Source organism: Hibiscus syriacus, unplaced genomic scaffold, assembly GCF_006381635.1.
Source record: "Hibiscus syriacus cultivar Baekdansim isolate YM2019G1 unplaced genomic scaffold, ASM638163v2 tig00110162_pilon, whole genome shotgun sequence".
In the NCBI taxonomy this organism is placed as follows: Eukaryota; Viridiplantae; Streptophyta; class Magnoliopsida; order Malvales; family Malvaceae; genus Hibiscus; species Hibiscus syriacus.
The window spans coordinates 51,425-71,239 of NW_024062609.1; the positions used below are offsets into that span (position 1 = coordinate 51,425).

Sequence of the window (19,815 nt, forward strand, 5' to 3'; positions counted from 1 at the left end):
ATCAGACAATCTTAAAAGAAGGAAAAATAATTAAGGGTCGGATTGAATTACTTATATTGTTAGAATATTTGGAAGTTTATTCCTTGGCCATTGGCAGTCATCATGGATATAGAGTTTATTAATAAATTTTAAGTTAATCTTAATATTTACGGTAGGCCAAACCAAAACCCTATTCGGTTCCAAACAAATGTGCTTTTTCTCTGTGGAGAAATTTATTTACTACAAAACAGTTACAGTTATAACATGACAATGAAAAAGACTGCCCTTCTGGATGCTGTAATAGCTCCCTCCAATATAATGACAAAATATATCGTCTCTAGAAACCGGCCATTTCCTTCCTTCTTCGCAGTGTTTCATTGCAGAGGCAAATTAATGTGAACGTCAACCAAGCCGCAACCTTTCTTAAATCCCACTCCCTTGAGTCCACTCGTGTTTCAGTTCATCTCCTTTCGTAGGAAAAATAAAACAAAGTCTTGTCTCTCTTGTCGGTTTCTTCAAATCTCCGGCATGTCAAACGCCTATTCGTACCGGCAATTATTCCTCCCATTATGTCTCTTGTTCTGTTTCTCCTTCCCTTGTTGTGTAAAATCCGATGAGCTTCAGATATTGCTGACGTTGAAATCCGCACTCAATAAATCAAGCACTGATGTTCTCGATTCATGGGAGGCTACCGGTTCTGTTTGCAGCTTCAGTGGAATCACCTGCAACGGTGACGGGGCGGTAAAGGAGATCGAGCTTTCAAATCAGAAGTTGACGGGCGTTCTTCCTTTGGATTCGATATGCCAGCTTCGGTCCTTGGATAGGCTTTCCTTTGGGTTCAATTTATTGTACGGTGCAATCTCGGACGATTTGAATAACTGTTCAAAGCTTCAATATTTGGATCTTGGGAACAACCTTTTCTCGGGTTCATTCCCAGGTATATCCTCCCTCAGCGAATTACGGTACCTTTATTTGAATGGAAGTGGAATTTCAGGTCCTTTTCCATGGAATTCGCTTGAAAACATGGCCAATCTTACTGCTCTGAGCCTCGGGGACAACCCTTTGGATCGAACTCCGTTTCCTAATGAAATCCTGAAGCTGAAGAAACTGAATTGGCTTTATTTGGCGAATTGCAGCATTGAAGGGAAGATCCCTCCAGCCATCGGAGATCTCACCGAACTTATAGATTTGGAGTTCCAAATGAATTATTTGTCCGGAGAAATTCCAACGGAGATTGGAAATCTTCACAAGCTCTGGCAGCTTGAGCTTTTCAATAATGAATTGTCCGGAAAACTTCCAGTTGGAATGAGAAATTTGACAAGCCTTGAATATTTCGATGCCTCAGACAACAAACTTGAAGGTGATATCACGGAAGTGGGGTATTTGACCAACCTGGTGAGCCTGCAACTCTTTGAGAACCAGTTTAATGGTCAAATACCGCCTGAGTTGGGCGAGTTCAAGAAACTGGTGAATCTGTCTCTTTACACCAACATGTTCACTGGCCCTCTTCCTCAAAAGCTAGGCTCTTGGGCTGATTTCAACTACATTGATGTATCGGAGAATCTCTTGACCGGCCCGATTCCTCCAGATATGTGCAAGAAAGGAACCATGAGGCAGCTGCTAATGCTTCAGAACGGGTTCACCGGTGAAATCCCGACGACTTACGCAAATTGTGCCAGTTTGAAGCGGTTTAGAGTGAGTAACAACTCGCTTTCAGGCATAGTTCCGGCTGGGATATGGGGATTGCCCCAAGTGGAAATAATTGACATTGCTTACAATCAGTTTGAAGGTCCAATTACATCTGATATCAATAACGCCAAAGAGATTGGGATATTGTCAACCCAATACAATAGGTTGTCAGGTGAGTTACCTGAGGAGATTTCAGAAGCCACATCTTTGGTTACGATTGAGCTAAACAACAATCAGATTTCAGGGGAAATCCCTCATGGGATCGGGGAACTGAGAAGCTTGAGCAGCCTTCAGTTGCAGAACAATAGGTTATTTGGTTCTATACCGGAGTCATTAGGCTCTTGTGTTTCCATCAGTAACATAAACATGGCTAACAATTCTCTTTCAGGCAGAATCCCATCATCGTTAGGATCTTTGCCCACATTGAACACACTGGATTTATCTCGAAATGAACTTACAGGTGGAATTCCTGAGAGCTTGTCGTCTCTCAAGCTAAACCTGTTGGATCTATCCTATAACCGGTTAACTGGTCCTGTACCCCAGTCTCTCAGGGTTGAAGCATATAACGGTAGCTTGGCCGGAAACCCTGGCCTTTGCAGCTCGACAATCCAGTCTTTCAAGAAATGTCCACCGGATTCAGGCATGTCAAAATCTGTTCGAACCCTTATAGTTTGCTTTGCCGTAGCCGCAATCTTGCTGTCTTGTCTCGGATGTTTCTTATATTTAAGGAGAACAAAAAAAGATGGAGACCTTTCATTGAAGGATGAATCTTGGGATGTCAAGTCTTTCCATGTGTTAACTTTCTCTGAAGATGAAATTCTTGATTCCATCAAGCAAGAGAATCTGATTGGTAAAGGAGGGTCCGGGAACGTATACAAAGTAATGCTTGCTAACGGTGTAGAACTCGCTGTGAAACACATATGGAACACGGATTCTCATGGACGCCGCAAGAACCGGAGTACTACCCCGATGCTTGGCAGACGTTCGGGAAAGGAAAAGGAATTCAACGCGGAGGTGCAGACGCTGAGCTCAATAAGACATGTCAATGTGGTGAAGCTTTACTGCAGCATTACGAGTGAAGACTCGAGCTTGTTGGTGTACGAGTACTTGCCAAATGGAAGCTTGTGGGATCGATTGCATACAAGTCGAAAGATGGAACTTGATTGGGATACTAGGTATGAGATTGCAGTCGGCGCAGCTAAGGGACTGGAGTACCTTCATCACGGATGCGAAAGGCCGGTGATCCACCGGGATGTCAAATCTAGTAACATATTGCTGGACGAGTTTTTGAAGCCTAGGATCGCTGATTTTGGACTTGCCAAGATGGTTCAAGCCAATGGCGGTAAAGACTCAACCCTTGTAATTGTAGGCACCCATGGCTACATAGCACCTGGTAAGTTGAATTTCAATTATTTAGTCCCCAAAATGAGGCATCGATTATGAAATTATCTTTACAGATTCAGTTTTTGTTAGTAAAATACCAAATTTCATTTCTGCAGAATACGGTTACACCTACAAAGTAAACGAGAAGAGCGATGTGTACAGTTTCGGAGTGGTATTAATGGAGCTAGTGAGCGGAAAGAGACCAATCGAGCCGGAGTTTGGAGATAATAAGGACATAGTGTCCTGGATCAGCAGCAAAATAAAGGACAAAGAGAGTGTTTTGAGTATAGTGGACCCTAGGATCCCTGCTGCTTTTAAAGAGGATGCTGTCAAGGTGTTGAAAATCGGCATTTTGTGTACGACCAAGCTACCGGCACTTAGACCCACCATGAGAACCGTGGTTCAAATGCTGGAAGAAGCTGAGCCATGCAAATTGGTCCGCATTCTTGTCAACAAGGACGGTGAAGTGAAGAAAACGGAAACCATGGAACCTGCCCTGAAGCTCAACCTATAGATACAAATTTCTCAAATATTGTAGCAACCATTTTTGTAATATATTATTTGTCCGTATTAGCTAGAACCTGTAATAGTAGTATCAATTGTATGCTTTTTATGAGGCAATAAACACTGTAACATGAAAATCTCATTGTCTGAATCAACCTCGGAAATGGGGAATTGATCATTGTTGTTTCTCCTCTGAAACAATTTGATCCACCAGGTTTTCCAAGCTACAAAGATTTGTTGTATTTCGTAACATACAAGATTCATTTAAATCATTTGGTAGTTGGACGGCATTGCGTCCACTCGTCGAAATGTCTGACAATAAATTTGGTATCTCCTAGGCTTAGCTAGTCAATCAAGCAAGAACAAAGTTAAACGCTATTAAATTGATGTGTATACGCTAAAAAGACAGGTGTTCAAACAAATAAAGAACGGTGATATAAGCACGTACGTAATTTTAGCAATTTTTTGAGTATTAACGTGATGGTTAGTTATATGTTTCTGTATTTAAAAATGAAACTTGATAGAATATGTCCGAATTAATTAATATGATTGATTGTAAAGTTTAACTTTCTAAGTATTCCACCGTCGACTTATAATCATTAGAAAGACAAATTTTTATTTTTTTATTTTTTATAGAACATAATCAGAATATTATTAGGTGATAAATTTTAGGGTAAAGTATAGTAATGGTCGCTGAACCTTTCCAAAGCTTTCATTTAGGTCCTCCAACTTTTAAAACTTGCAATACAGTCCTCCAACATTTAGTCTGTTTGCAATATGGTCCCCGACGTAACCGGCTGTTTGACATCGTTACATTGCCGTTAGTATGTTTGCAATATGGTCATTGAACTTTTCAGGCGCTTGCATTTAGGTCCCCTAACTTTTAAACTTGCAACACAGTCCTCAATTTCCAAAACATGTAAAAAAATCCAATTCGTTCACGATATATCAGTCTCATAATCAACATGAACTTATTAAAAAGAATACGAGCTCACAGGACGCCGAAAACCACAGGTCGAATCAATACAATTCCCAGTAAACTAGTATCAACAGTCTCTCGGATTGAGCCTGTCGATTTCACTATGTCGATACTCACAACCAATTCCCTGATTTAAAGAAAAACCAAACAAGAAGATCAACAAGATTTAGCATAGGACCCTCTTTCACTTCTATTCTGATGGACTGCATATCTTTCATAAGGAGTACTAAAAGTTTTGATTAAGAAGAAAGAAAGAAAATTAGATGGTTTTGGTTCAAAACTAACACTGAATATCCAGATCATTGATATGCAGTTACATAAACATAAAAATTTCAACAACAAAAAACATACAATGCGAACTGAAAATGGGAAAGGGTGAAAGAGGAAAAGCTTACTTATGGATAGCCCAAAAGAGAAAATAAATACCTTCTTGCAAGTGGGGGGAGAGGCTAAGAAATAAACACAATCGGTGTTGCGTTCCAACAATTCTTCCTCTATTTTTCTTTGTAAATAAAAGATGAAAGACATAACACTGCTTGGGTGTACAATTTTACATGGCAGAAAATTGAAGAACAAAAATCAAACGAGAGTGCAGGTGAGCGAAAGAGACTAAGAGGTGAATGCACTGTTTGGGATTTCATTATATTTGATCATCTGTTGGAAAATCTTTAAGCACAAGGATTAAACGAAGAAATTATTATATGCCATTTATACAAAATAATTCCAACTTTGTTGATGACTTTCAACAATGATACTTTGTTCATCTTAGTAGTATTTGTCAACTCTGCATTTCTAACCCCATTTTTTTCTCACAAGCATTTCATCGAACATCTATGCTTCACCTGAGATGGCCTGTATCTAACATTACACCTTGAATCGTTGGTGGTCCCGATAGTCCCTTGGTCGGGTCTTCCATCAATGGACTCTTATTCAAGTCAACACCTCCACATAATTCAAAGTTAGATTAGGATTTCCTATGCATCACCGACTGAAAAGTTACGCTGGAAATGAGAAGAAAGAAGCGAAAAAGGAAATTCGAGATCGAAAAGCAATTTGAGGTTTAGAATGAAATTGAGGATTATGTTGTAAGTTTTAAAAGTTGGGGGACTTAAATGCAAGCGCCTGAAAAGTTTAGTGACCATATTGCAAACGTACTAATGACAGTGTAACGGCGTCAAATGGTCGGTTATGTCGGGGACCATATTGCAAACGGACTAAATATTGGAGGACTGTATTGCAAGTTTTAAAAGTCAGGAGACCTAAATGAAAGCTTTAGAAAAGTTCAATGACCATTACTATTCTTTACCCTAAATTTAAATGCAACATATATAATTTTCTAAAAAAAATTAGGGTGATTACGAGATAATATTTGTTCATAATCTTTTTAGCCATTTATAACGTACACACATCATTCAGACACAACTAAGAATGAGCATGAGACCCGAACCGACTCAATTGGGTTATTTTTCGGATAGGATTTTTTAAAAGATTAAGTTTGGGTCGAGTTGGATTTGGGTTTAGGGTGGAAATATTCAACCTGATCCAACCCAAAAATAATATAATTATGTATTATATGTTTAGGAAATTACAATAATATCCCTCTTTATATTATTTTTTATAATTAGATCCCTATTTTGAATTATTAAACCCCAAAAAGGAGGTTAGATCTAAATCCTATAAAATTTTAGTGTCATTGTGTGAGTACCCTGAAAGTATAGGGATTTCTTTTGTAATTAGACCAGTGATAAAATGTTCTAAAGCACAAATTTAGTTTTTGACTTGCATTCTGCCCCTCCATTTTTTTAAGTTGTTAACTGTGAGATGGTGTTCTACACCTTCGATATTATTGTGTTCGTCTCGTCGATCTCGTTCATTTGATGTCTTTGGTTTATCTTTCTCCGTCGCCGTTTGCAACCGGTAAAGGTTCGAATATTCGAGTTTCATTAAAACCCCATCTCTGTCGATCTTTTCGGAAAACCAACATTTGTAAGTGACTCCTCTTGTCTTAAAATATTTTTTGCGATTTTTTTTAGATTTTCCGGCCATTAGAGCATACCACAGGTACCCTACGATGAGTGGGCTTCGTTGTGCCAGTTCAGACAGTGAATCGGTTTGACTAACCCGATCTTGAACTTCTGATTGAACTTATTAACCCGTTGACTTTGACCGACTCGTAGACCGTTGATAGTTGACTTTGTCTGTTGACTTTGACCTTTTACTTTTTTCGGAGACCCTTACCTTTTATGTTTTTTGACGTTCGTTGTGCCAGTTCAGACAGTGAATCGGTTTGACTAACCCGATCTTGAACTTCTGATTGAACTTATTAACCCGTTGACTTTGACCGACTCGTAGACCGTTGATAGTTGACTTTGTCTGTTGACTTTGACCTTTTACTTTTTTCGGAGACCCTTACCTTTTATGTTTTTTGACGTTCTGAGTTCGTCATAATTGTGAGATTTTGCTATTATTTTTATAAATTCTAACCCTAAAGTCCTATTTTATGTCATTTATTGCTTAAAGCCATAATTATATTAAGTAAATTGTGAGATTTTGGACTCTCTTTTTGGTATTATTTTCTAAAGGTGCTTTCGTTTCTCTGTATTGCTCTCTAGTAGATCCGATCACTCTCGTTCCGTTTAGTTCGATTTCACATGTTTGTCTCGAGATACGTGTACTCATTCTGCTGTTTCTAGTGCAACCAATCGTGAGAAGCGTAAGCCTTAGTCGGTGTTGATTAGCTATAATAGGTGTGTCTGACCTGTTTGTTACCTTTATTATTATATACTATTATGTTGTATGATGATATCTGTATGGATGTACGTATTCATATGAGTTGTCACTGATTTTTTATTAATTCTGCATCACTTTTATATGAGTTAATAGGATGAATGGAATTGTTCTATGAATATCAACCAAAAGCAAGCTCGGCCGCATGACCATCAGCTGCTTTCTAGTACAGAGTACAATTACAAGATAAGCAAATGGTGTACGTTTTCATTAAAACCAAATTATCAATTCAGCCTAAAGTCACAACTACATGATTTCTTCTAACTTAACTACAAATTTGGTTTACAGTACAAGATTAAAACACATCTGAAACCCAAATTAAATTCCTGGGATGATCTTTCCGTGGAATACTTTTCGACCCATATGAGCAGGGATGAGGTAAGCCTTTTAGAAGGCCCAAATAACTAACCACTTTGGAGCGTAAAATCATTTTTTGGCACATAATTTTTTTAATTTGATTTTCTATAAAATACTTATTTTTCTTTATCAAGCTAAAATTATTACAAAGAAGTATATGTTCTAAATACCTCAATCATTTAATAATGAACGCTAAATCACCCTACTGCAGTCGCTAGTATTCGAATCCATGACCTCTAGGAGCAGCAATGATTCTTTTAACCACTGAGGTAAGTTGGTTCATGCTTATAAAATATTTAACATTGAAACTAAGTTTTTAGATTAATTAATAAATATAATTAAAAAAAAAGTATCGACTGCATTTATAATATTAAATCTAGTAATATATTGCTGGACGAGTTTTTGAAGCCTAGGATCGCTGATTTTGGACTTGCCAAGATGGTTCAAGCCAATGGTGGTAAAGACTCAACCCATGTCATTGCAGGCACCCATGGCTACATAGCACCTGGTAGGTTGAATTTCAATTATTTAGTTCCCAAAATGAGGCATTGATTATGAAATTATCTTTACAGATTCAGTTTTTGTTAGTAAAATACCAAATTTCATTTATGCAGAATACGGTTACACCTACAAAGTAAACGAGAAGAGCGATGTGTACAGTTTCGGAGTGGTATTAATGGAGCTAGTGAGCGGAAAGAGACCAATCGAGCCGGAGTTTGGAGATAATAAGGACATAGTGTCCTGGATCAGCAGCAAAATAAAGGACAAAGAGAGTGTTTTGAGTATAGTGGACCCTAGGATCCCTGCTGCTTTTAAAGAGAATGCTGTCAAGGTGTTGAAAATCGGCATTTTGTGTACGACCAAGCTGCCGGCATTTAGACCCACCATGAGAACCGTGGTTCAAATGCTGGAAGAAGCTGAGCCATGCAAATTGGTCCGCATTCTTGTCAACAAGGACGGTGAAGTGAAGAAAACGGAAACCATGGAACCTGCCCTGAAGCTCAACCTATAGATACAAATTTCTCAAATATTGTAGCAACCATTTTTGTAATATATTATTTGTCCGTATTAGCTAGAACCTGTAATAGTAGTATCAATTGTATACTTTTTATGAGGCAATAAACACTGTAACATGAAAATCTCGTGGTCTGAATCAACCTCGGAAATGGGGAATTGATCATTGTTGTTTCTCCTCTGAAACAATTTGATCCAACAGGTTTTCCAAGCTACAAAGATTTGTTGTATTTCGTAACATACAAGATTCATTTAAATCATTTGGTAGTTGGACGGCATTGCGTCCACTCGTCGAAATGTCTGAAAATAATCCTAGGCTTAGCTAGTCAATCAAGCAAGAACAAAGCTAAATGCTATTAAATTGATGTGTATACGCTAAAAAGACAGGTGTTCAATCAAATAAAGAACGGTGATATAAGCACGTATGTAATTTTAGCAATTTTTTGAGTATTAACATGATGGTTAGTTATATGTTTATGTATTTAAAAGTGAAACTTGATAGAATATGTGCGAATTAATTAATATGATTGATTGTAAAGTTTAACTTTCTAAGTACTCCACCGTCGACTTATAATCATTAGAAGAAAAATTATTATTTTTTATAGAACATAATCAGAATATTATTAGGTAATAAATTTAAATACAATATATATAATTTTCTAAAAAATAGGGTGATTAAGGGATAATATTTATTTGTAATTTTTTTAGCAATTTATAACGTACACACATCATACAGACACAATTGTGAATGAGCATGAGACCCGAACCGACTCGATTGGGTTATTTTTTTGGGGTTCGGATAATATTTTTTAAAAGAATAAGTTCGGGTCGAGTCGGATTTGGGTTTAGGGTGAAAATATTCTACTTGATCCAACCCAAAAAAATAATATAATTATGTATTATATGTTTAAGGAAATTACAATGATATCCCTCTCTATATTATATTTTTTATAATTAGATCCCTATTGTGAATTGTCACACCCCAAAATGGAGGTTAAATATAAATCTTATAAAATTTCAGTGTCATTGTGTGAGTACCTTGACAGTATAGGGATTTCTTCTGTAATTAGACCAAGGATAAAATGTCCAAAAGCCAAATTCAGTTTTTGACCATTCTCCCCCTCCATTTTTTTTAAAGTTTTAAATTGTTTCTCTCTCTCTCCACTTTTTGTTTTTGGTTTTTGTTTCCGATTCGTTGTTAACTGTGAGGTGGTGTTCTACACCTTCAATATTATTGCATTCATCTCGTCGATTTCGTTCATTTGATGTCCTTGGTTTATCTTTCTCCATCGCCGTTTACATCCGGTGGAGGTTTGAATATTCGGGTTTCATTAAAATCCCATCTCTGTCAATCTTTTCAGAAAACCAACATTTGTAAGTGACTCCTTCTGTCTTAAAATATTTTTTACAATTTTTTTAGATTTTTCGGCCACTAGAGCAGGCCACAGGCACCCCACAATGAGTGGGATTCGTTCTGCCAGTTCAGACAGTGAATCGGTTTGACTAACCCGGTCTGATCAAATTGATTAACCCGTTGACTTTGATCGACTCGTAGACCGTTGATAGTTGACTTTGTATGTTGACTTTTTTCCGAAGAACCTTACCTTTATGTTTTTTGACGTTTTGAGTTCGATTCCACAATCCTTTTTACAAATTCTAACCCGAAAGTCATGTTTTGCGTCATTTATTGCTTAAAGTCATAATTATATTAAGTAAATTGTGAGATTTTGGACTCTCTTTTTGGTTTTATTTTCTAAAGGTGTTTTCGTTTCTCTGTATCGCTCTCTAGTAGATCCAATCACTCTCATTTCGTTTAGTTCGATTTCGCATGTTTGTCTCTAGATACGTGTACTCATTCTGCAGTTTCTAGTACTTCCAATCGTGGGAAGTGTAAGGCTTAGCTAGTGCTGATTAGCTAAATAGGCGTGTCTCCTTGACCTATTTGTTACCTTTAATATTATATACCATTATGGTATACGATGATATATGTATGGAAGTACATATTCTGGTTACTTAGAGTTATCATTGATTTTTTATTAATATTGCATGTTGGAAGAATGATCGAGCTGCAGGTTAATATGCGTGGCATTATGCATGGTGTGCATGGAGAAGATTCAAGAAGCTTGAAGTTAAGCTCATAGTTGGTTGTGTACACTGTGTTGTAGGTAATCAGAATCATAGGCTGTTAGGGTGTTGATACACGGTTATATTTTTCAAATTCTGTTAAGCATGTTGCTTCTTAGTTCAGCAACCAAATGCTATATAAATCATGTACATCTGCACTGGTTTAATCAATGAATTACAGTAAATATTTTTTGAGTTAACTATCATTTCTTAACATGGTATCTTTCGCTAAAGGTCCTGGGGCTCCTATGCTTGTTGTTTCTTAATCCCTTCGTTACTCTTGAGCATCATGTTTACCAATAAAAAGGTTAATATGGTGTTAGACGAGACGAACTACCTGCTGTAGAGGCAGCAGGTCCTGCTGTAGAGGCAGCAGGTCCTGCTGTAGAGGCAGCAGATTCTGCTTACGGTGCGCAGTCATCATTTGGAGCGGCTCCTCAATGGCACGATGCCTATTCCACCTGAGTTTACTGTTAATGCTGAGAGTATGTCAGTTGTTAACGAGGCGTTTGAGGACTATATGGCACAGGATAGTGCTCTCACCTCGTGGCTTTTATCGACAATTAGTGCTCCCTTCCTGCCATGATTCGTTGGAGTCGTGACTGTAGCAGCTGTGTGGAGTACAGTTGTTCAGTTCTTTGCTAACAAATCCACAACTATAATGATGAACTTGCATTATAAGCTGCAATCACTGAGGAAGGGTGATGATTATATACGTGTGTACCTCACTCGAATCAAAGAAATTTGTGATGCACTCGCATCATGTGACATCCCGGTTTCACAGGTGGAGCATGTGGTTAGTATTCTGAAAGGGTTACCGAGAGAATACCAATCTTTTATGGTTGTTATAACATCGAGCCCTGACATGTTGTCACTTGATCACGTATACTCTATGTTAGTTGATGCCAAGACACAATTAGTTGGCTTCAATTCGTAGGCTGAGAATCTCCCTATGAGTGCTAATGTCGCTCACGGACAAATTCATGGTAGATCTACCGGATCTGACACCACTAATGAATTCAAATAGCAGTCCACAACAATGTGTGGTGGTAGAGCTGGTGGTAGGGGCATTGCACGACTACAATGTCAGTTATGTGGTAAGGTTGGTCATTCGGTTGATCGATGCTAGTACAGGTTTGACTGTGACTTTGTAGAAATACTTGCCACTGATGCTCGATCACAATACAAGGAAGATTCAAGCAGCGTCAACTATGTTAATCTTGATAGTGTTGCTTGTACTTGCTGTGCTAATAAGTCTGGGGCCAATTCAGTGGCTACATAGGGTGGTGCAACTCCTTCTACAAGTGTGAAATCATCTCGTGCTCAGTAGATCGTGGACTCGGGTACGACGCATCATGTCACTCCTGATACTGCTCACATCAACCACCTAACTGATCTTGATGGACCAGGTAATCTCGTGGTTGGAAATGGTTCCTCTATTAATGTTAAATCAGTAGGTCGATATGTTTTAAGGTCATCTTCTCAAACATTGCTACTTATTGATTTGTTGCATGTTCCTAAAATCACTAAGCACATTCTCTCCATATCAAAGCTTGTTAGGGATAATCACATCTTCTTCGAGTTTCATGCTGATACATATTGTGTTCGAGATAAAGGAACATGCAATGTACTTTTTCGAGGAATGTAGAAAAGGGGACTTTATACTTTTACCTTGGATAGTTAGTTGAGTGCTTGTAGTAATGCTAAGGCTTATGCAGTTCACAATCACTGTAATTCATTTGAGCTTTGGCATAGGAGATTAGGTCATCCAGCTTTTTCACTTTGAAATTGGTTTGTAATTCCATTGCTATTGATATTCCAAATAATGCAAATCAATTATGTGTTGCTTGATGTTTGGGTAAAAGCCACAAGCTGCCTTTTGTTGACTCAACCACGGTGTATGATGAACCATTTCAACTTGTTTTCACATATCTTTGGGGGCCCTAGCCTGAGCCCTCAGTTGGTTTTCGATATAACATCTCATTTGTAGATGCGTGTACCAGACATACATGGGTATACTTGTTGAAGAATAAGTCAAAGCTATAGTTGCCTTTAGATTGTTCAATAACATGGTCGAGACTCAATTCTCACTGTCAATCATGGCTGTACAAAGCGATTGGGGTGATGAATATAGAAACTGGAAAGCTGAGCTAGATCATGCAGGAGTTTTGCATAGAGTCACATGTTCTTACTCGTCCGAACAAAATGGAGTCGTTGAGCGTAATTATAGACACCTCATTGAGTTGGCGCTTGTGTTGCTGGCACAAGCGTCTCTTCCAATCAAGTTCTGGTCCTATGCTGTAACCACATCAACATACTTGGTAAATCAACTACCGTCTAAGGTGTTGCATAATATTTCTCCTTTTGAGAAACTATTTAACAAGAAACCCGATTACACAACCATGCGAGTCTTTGGTTGTAGATGTTTTCCACATATACGAGAATTTAAACCTCATAAACTGATGTCTCGATCTCAAGAGTGTACATTTATGGGCTATAGCCCCAACATCGAGGTTTTTAATGTCTTAGAGCCAATGGTCGTATCTTTATTAGTAGACATGTTAAATTTGATGAGCTTGTGTTTCCCTTTGTAGGTGCTAAACAGGATAATGTTCATCATGTGGTACCATCTCTACGATCAGCATCGCTAGAGGTCATTCCTTAAATACATAGCATGTGTACTATTGTAGTGAAACCAGTTATGGAATATCCTGGTACATCGTCTCAGGCAAGCCCTGCTGAGAATGAAGTCGATCATGATGATGAGTTGAGTAATGTTCTTGAATCTTCAGATCACTCGACTGAAAATTCACACATGGGTAGTCCTTCTATGGCAGTGCTGGAGGAGTTAATGAGTTAGCTCAGCATTTAGTCGAGGATGCTAGTGTTCCTGATCAAGTACCACTAATCAACGCTCACCCTATGGTTACTAGAAACAAGCATGGGATTTTCAAACCAAAGGTATTTCTTGCTATAGAAGATATTGTTATACCTACTGATATCCATCATGCTATGAAGTCGAGTCAATGGATTTCTACTATTCATGATGAACTTGCTTCCTTACAATGAAATGGAACATGAACACTGGTTTCATTGCCAACTGGACGAATAGTAGTTGGTTGCAAATGGCTATTCAAACTGAAAAAAATTCTCAATGACTCAGTTCAATATTACAATGCCAGGTTAGTGGCAAAGGGTTTTTTGCAAGTACCAGGACAGGACTTCAAGGAAACTTTTAGTCCCGTGGTTAAATTCCCAACTCTAAATATTATTCTCTCCATAGCTGTAACAAACAAGTGGCCACTACGACATGTGGATGTTAATAACGCTTTTCTCCATGGTGATTTGACTGAACAAGTTTTTATGAAACAACCGCCTGGATTTGAGAAGTTGGCTGAGGATGGGACCAAGCTTGTATGTAAGCTCCATAAGGCTTTGTATGGGCTGCGTCAAGCTCCCAGAAATTGGAACAACAAACTGAAAGATAGCTTGATATAAATGGGGTTTCAAGTGTCAAAGGTAGATGCATCCTTGTTCATTTCACTTACTCAAGGGGAAATAACATATATACTTGTCTATGTCGATGATATTGTGATCATTGGTCAATCAGTTACTGCAATTGAACGAGTGGTCCTGTCACTCAAAATTAATTTATCGTTGAAGGATCTTGTTGAGTTGAATTACTTCCTGGGGATTGAAGTCCAACTCTCAAAAGAAGTTTATTTCAGAATTACTAGAGAAGTCATGTATGACAAGGGCAACTCCTACCAGTACACCAATGGCAGTGTCTAATAAACTTCAAATGGATGCTGAAAAACTCATTGAAGATGCTCGATAATTTCGAAGTATAGTTGGTGCATTGCTCTAAGCATGTCACACAAGACCTGACATAGTGTATAGTGTGGGCAAGGTTGCTCAATTTATGCATGAACCATGCGAAAGTCATCTGCAGGCTGCCAAACGTATTCTAAGATACTTAGCTGGCACAATTGAGTATGGTTTGCTCTTCAAGCCATCAAAGGAAGCACTAAAAGTTGTTGCATTCGCGGACACTGATTGGGGTGGTTGTGTAGATGATCGGAGATCGATGTCCGGTCATTGTGTCTTACTCAGTGGTAACTTGGTGTCCTAGAGTACAAAGAAACAAAAGGTTGTCTCCAGATCCACCATGGAAGCCGAATATCGCAGCCTTGCAGATGCAGTTGCAGAGGTTACTTGGATAGATGCCTTGTTGAATGATTTGGAGTAATACAACAGGAAAACTCAATTGTTTGGTGTGATAACACGAGTGTCATATCACTAAGTGTGAATCCTGTCCAACATGCACAATCTAAGCATGTCGATTTAGATGTGCATTTTGTTAGGGAAAAATTGTTGGAAATCAATTATATGTTAGCTATGTCCATGTTGCACATCAACGTGCAGATGGATTCACAAAGCCTTTGTCAAAGATAACTTTTACAGCGTTTCGAGAGTTAGTGAAAGTTTGTCTTAAAAAGGAAAAGAAGAGAGGGAAAAGCATGAGGAATGTTGGAAGAATGATCGAGCTGCAGGTTAATATGCATGGTGTGCATGGAGAAGATTCAAGAAGCTTAAAGTTAAGCTCATAGTTGGTTGTGTACACTGTGTTACAGGCAATCAGAACCATAGGTTGTTAGGGTGTTGTTACACGGTTATATTTGTCAAATTTTGTTAAGCATGTTGCTTCTTATTTCAACAACCAAATGCTACATAAATCATATACATCTACACTGATTTAATCAATGAATTACAGTAAATGTTTTTTGAGCTAACTCTCATTTCTTAACACTGCATCACTTTTATATGAGTTAATAGGATGAATGGAATTGTTCCATGAATATGAACCAAAAGTAAGCTCGGCCGCATGACCATCAACTGCTTTGTAGGACAGAGATAAAGTACAATTATATGATAAGCAAATGGTGTACGTTTTCATTAAAACCAAATTATCAATTCAGCCTAAAGTCACAACTACATGAATTCTTCTAACTTAACTACAAATGATCTTTTCGTGGATTAAGGGTTATTTATTTGCCTCTTAATGGAACCATTCAACGTTGAATGTTGAATCATTCAACATTTAGCGTGTTTGTTTCGCACCTCTGAATGATTCAGTGCTGACTGATTCAATAAAACAGTGCTGAATGATTCAACACAGAAGTACATTCTGAATGATTCAGAGCCATTATCAAACAACATGTCACATTCAGAACTAATTCATACAGAGCATCTGAATCATTCAACATTTGAATCATTCAACGCTTAATCATTCTGAACTAAACAAACAATCCCTTACTTTTCAACCCATATGAGCTGGGATGAGGTAAGCCTTTTAGAAGGCCCAAATAATAACTAACCACATTGGAGCATCAATTTCTATTTCAAAACCTGGGCTAAGTCTTCCATCCAAACATTTACCTATTGTATTTTTTCCTTTTAATTTAACATATAAATAATTGACTTTTATTTGGATTGATATTATAAACTTCAATATCATTTTAAATATTTAATTTATTTATTTATAGAAACGTAAAATCATTTTGTTTGGACCATAATTTTTTCTAATTTGATTGTCTATAAAATACTTATTTTTCTTTATTAAGCTAAGGTTATTATAAAGTAGTGTATGTTCTAAATAACATCAATAATTTAATAATGAACGCTCAATCACCCTACTGCAATCGCTGGTATTCGAATCCGTGACCTCTAGAAACAATAACAATTCTTTTAACCACTAATGTAAGTTAGTTCGTGCTTATAAAATATTTAACATTTTGATTTGAAAATAACTTTTTTTAATTAATTAATACAAATAATTTAAAAAAAGTATTGATTGCATTTATAATATTAAATTATTTTTATTGTTCATCTCGTGACAAAACAATATGGCATTTTCATAGTAAAAATATATATATATATTTAAATATTTTACAAAAAATACTAATTGTATCATTTATAGTGTCATGAATAGGGATGATAAACGGGCTGATCGAGTGCAGATATCCCTCCCCTATCCCCATTCCCATCTCCACTTAATATTTTTAAATCTACGACCTGCCCACCACCCATGATGGGTAAAATTTTTTAAATCCGCACTCGCCCACACGGGTACATTCTCAAATCCATCCCCACACCCACTACCTAACTAAAAACGTACCCTACTAGAAACGTACCCTACTAGACCCGCATGACAATATATATCTTATATAATATTAAGATTTATAAATTAGTTTATAAAATTATACATAAATTCAGAATGATCCAAATTTTAATGGGTATTTAATGGGCGGGCAAATGTAAGGCGGGCGGATGCTAGGCGAGTTAGGTCTCAAATTCATCACCCACCCACTACTCGCGATGAGTACCACTTTTTAAATCCACACCAGTCCACTACCCACTAAAGTTATGCCCATCCCTGCCCCAATTGGAATGAATATGATGCGAAATCTACGAAATTATACCCGTTTGTCATCCTAAAAGTATATTTAAATATTAAATGTAAAACGTAATAAAAAAAAACGTCATATATTATCAAAAAGATATACGAGTTGTTAAAATTTATTTGATACATACACTTTTTCTATTACTATTTTAATTGTTTTATATTATTAATTTAAACATTTTAATTATTGTAAATTTAATCTCACAATTAAAATTTTACAACTCCACCCAATTACAAGGGTTCAAAGGACGTGTAATTTTTGGGGATTTTTTTGTCCCCACACGTTTTTCCTGAGTTTGTCTCTTACAAATATATATACTTTATTTTTCTCCTATCATTTGTTGTTTTATATACTTTGTGTTAATCATATATATTAAAATATTAAACATAACAAAAATTATACAATGGTTCGGTAATAAAAAAAAGTATTGTATTTTTAAAAGTCTCATATTTAAATGGCTGTGTTCTTAAGATTTGTGACTATTTGCTCATGATTAAAGAAGATTTTAAATATGTAATATATTATAATCATTCAATATTATTTTTAAAAATATCAAATATAATATAATATTTTGACGAAATTATAATTCAATTACTATTATTATAATATAATATTTAAAAATATTATTTGCTCATGGTTAAAGAAGATTTCAAATAATTTTTTTATAATTCTTATATCATGTTTTTTCAGTTAAACTCTTATTCTCATTCCAAATCTTTTTTAAAAAATCAAAATATTGTTTTCAATTAAATATTTTAAATAATTTTTTTTATGTTTTGAGTAGTAATTGTAATTATTATAAGCGAAAACAATCGAGTTTTGAGTTAGAAAATGAATTAAACTTTTAGTTTGATTTCAGTAGTGTTTTTTTTAATTAGGCTTCAAACCTTTGGAAAAAAATCAATGCAGCCTCTGAACTTATTTTGCATCTAATGTTACCCTTAAATTGAGAAAAAAACCATCTAACCCTTTAATTGAGAAAACATATTATTATATAACTTGTGATTTTTTTTAAACTTTAATAGTATTTTAGTATATTTAATTTTTATTTTTAAATATTTTTTGTATTTTTTTGTAATAATTAATGTCCTTTTTTGTTAGTTAAATTATCAAAATTAATTTTTTTTAAGTTTATGGGTCATATTGGATGTAAAAAATTCATGGGTCATATTATTTTTTATCAGAAGTTCGAGAGTCTCATAAATCATTAAGCAAACTAAATCTAAAAACTCAATAAAAACATATTTTTAGAGAGATTAATTTGTTTGAGTTCAAAATTGAAAGAATCTAAAATGCATTTCAATCAAATTATTTAAATTAATTAATATTAATTTTATTATTTGAAATTAAAATATTAACTTTTCAAATATACATGACTAAATTGTTGAGTTTTATAGTAGAGAGATTAAAATAAATTTCTAGATATAATATAAAAATTAAGATAATTTTTCTTATAATTAAAAAATAAGGGTAAATTATAAATTTAACAATCTAACTTTACTTTCTCTCTTTTTTCACTCATTGCACTTTAAAAGTTTTCAATTTAATCACTCAACTTTATACATTTTACTTTTTTTAGTCCTGTTTATCTCCTTCACCACCCATTTTCTGTTCACCTACCTCACCCATCCTCTCTCATCTCAACTTCAACGACCATGGTCGTTATTCTCCATCACACTTAACTCCAACTTTTATATCAAACGAACTTCTTTTAGAAGCTATTAATATTTGCTGCTGCTTCTCATTACCAGTTTTTCACCTTTTTGTTTGTCTTTCTTGCCCTCTAAATTTTGCTTGAAAGTTAGCACTAGCCTTTTATTTGAATGATCCGGTCAGGCGGTAAAGCTTTAGTTGGTCATCTTTAGTGAATATTTATCATTGATAATTATACTTGATGCTTTTAGATCAATCACTTTCAAAGACATTGACGAATTCGTGAGCCTTGCGTCCAAACTCCAGAAGGATCCTATCCTTACTGCTGAACAACTCGTAAGTAGAAAAGATCCCAACATTCAGCATGATGTTCCTACTTCCTACTTCCTAGAAAAGAATCCAACAATTGGCCTCTCTTTCTCTCTTGCAATATGGATGTAAGTAAAGTCTACCCTTTTCTTCATTCTATGCTTTCAAGTTTCAAACTGTGTTTTACTTTTTTGTTTTGGTTTTGTACTTCACATTGTTGTCAGTTAAGGCAGATGATAACGAAGTGGGATTGTGTGTGTGTGTTCATGATTATTGCACAAGGAACCGCACTGCTGCTTTTGGTAGTTGGGATTGGAACAATGACCTTCCTTTTACTCAATGTTCTGAATTGACTCGACAAATTGGATTGTTTCCTTATAGCTATGTCGAGGAGCGTGATTTATATGTCATCGAACGATTCATGATTGTAGTTCCTCGTAAAAGGGTAAATAAGCTAAGAACAAAACAACCTTAAATTTCTTCTTTCATTTGTCTGAAGCTGACCTCTTGCTACTAGTAGAATACTGATTTTAGCATGGTTTTATTTCATTTCTTTTTCATAAACATTTTTAG

The 19,815-nt window shown here is 36.0% G+C and overlaps 1 protein-coding gene across 2 annotated transcripts; it reads left to right on the forward strand.

Moving 5' to 3' along the window:
- The first annotated feature begins 288 nt into the window (after positions 1-288).
- Positions 289-8,878, forward strand: LOC120216583 (receptor-like protein kinase 7). Of its 2 annotated transcripts, XM_039213947.1 has the most exons (3): positions 298-2,937; positions 8,063-8,186; positions 8,293-8,878. In XM_039213947.1, exons 1-3 carry the CDS (start codon positions 508-510, stop codon positions 8,688-8,690), a joined length of 2,952 nt encoding a protein of 983 aa, XP_039069878.1. In that variant the 5' UTR covers positions 298-507; the 3' UTR covers positions 8,691-8,878. The 2 variants fall into 2 exon arrangements, with proteins under 2 accessions (XP_039069879.1, XP_039069878.1); XM_039213948.1 differs by lacking the exons at positions 8,063-8,186; positions 8,293-8,878 and adding an exon at positions 3,168-3,782 and having other exon boundaries at positions 289-3,061.
- The last annotated feature ends 10,937 nt before the right edge of the window (positions 8,879-19,815 follow it).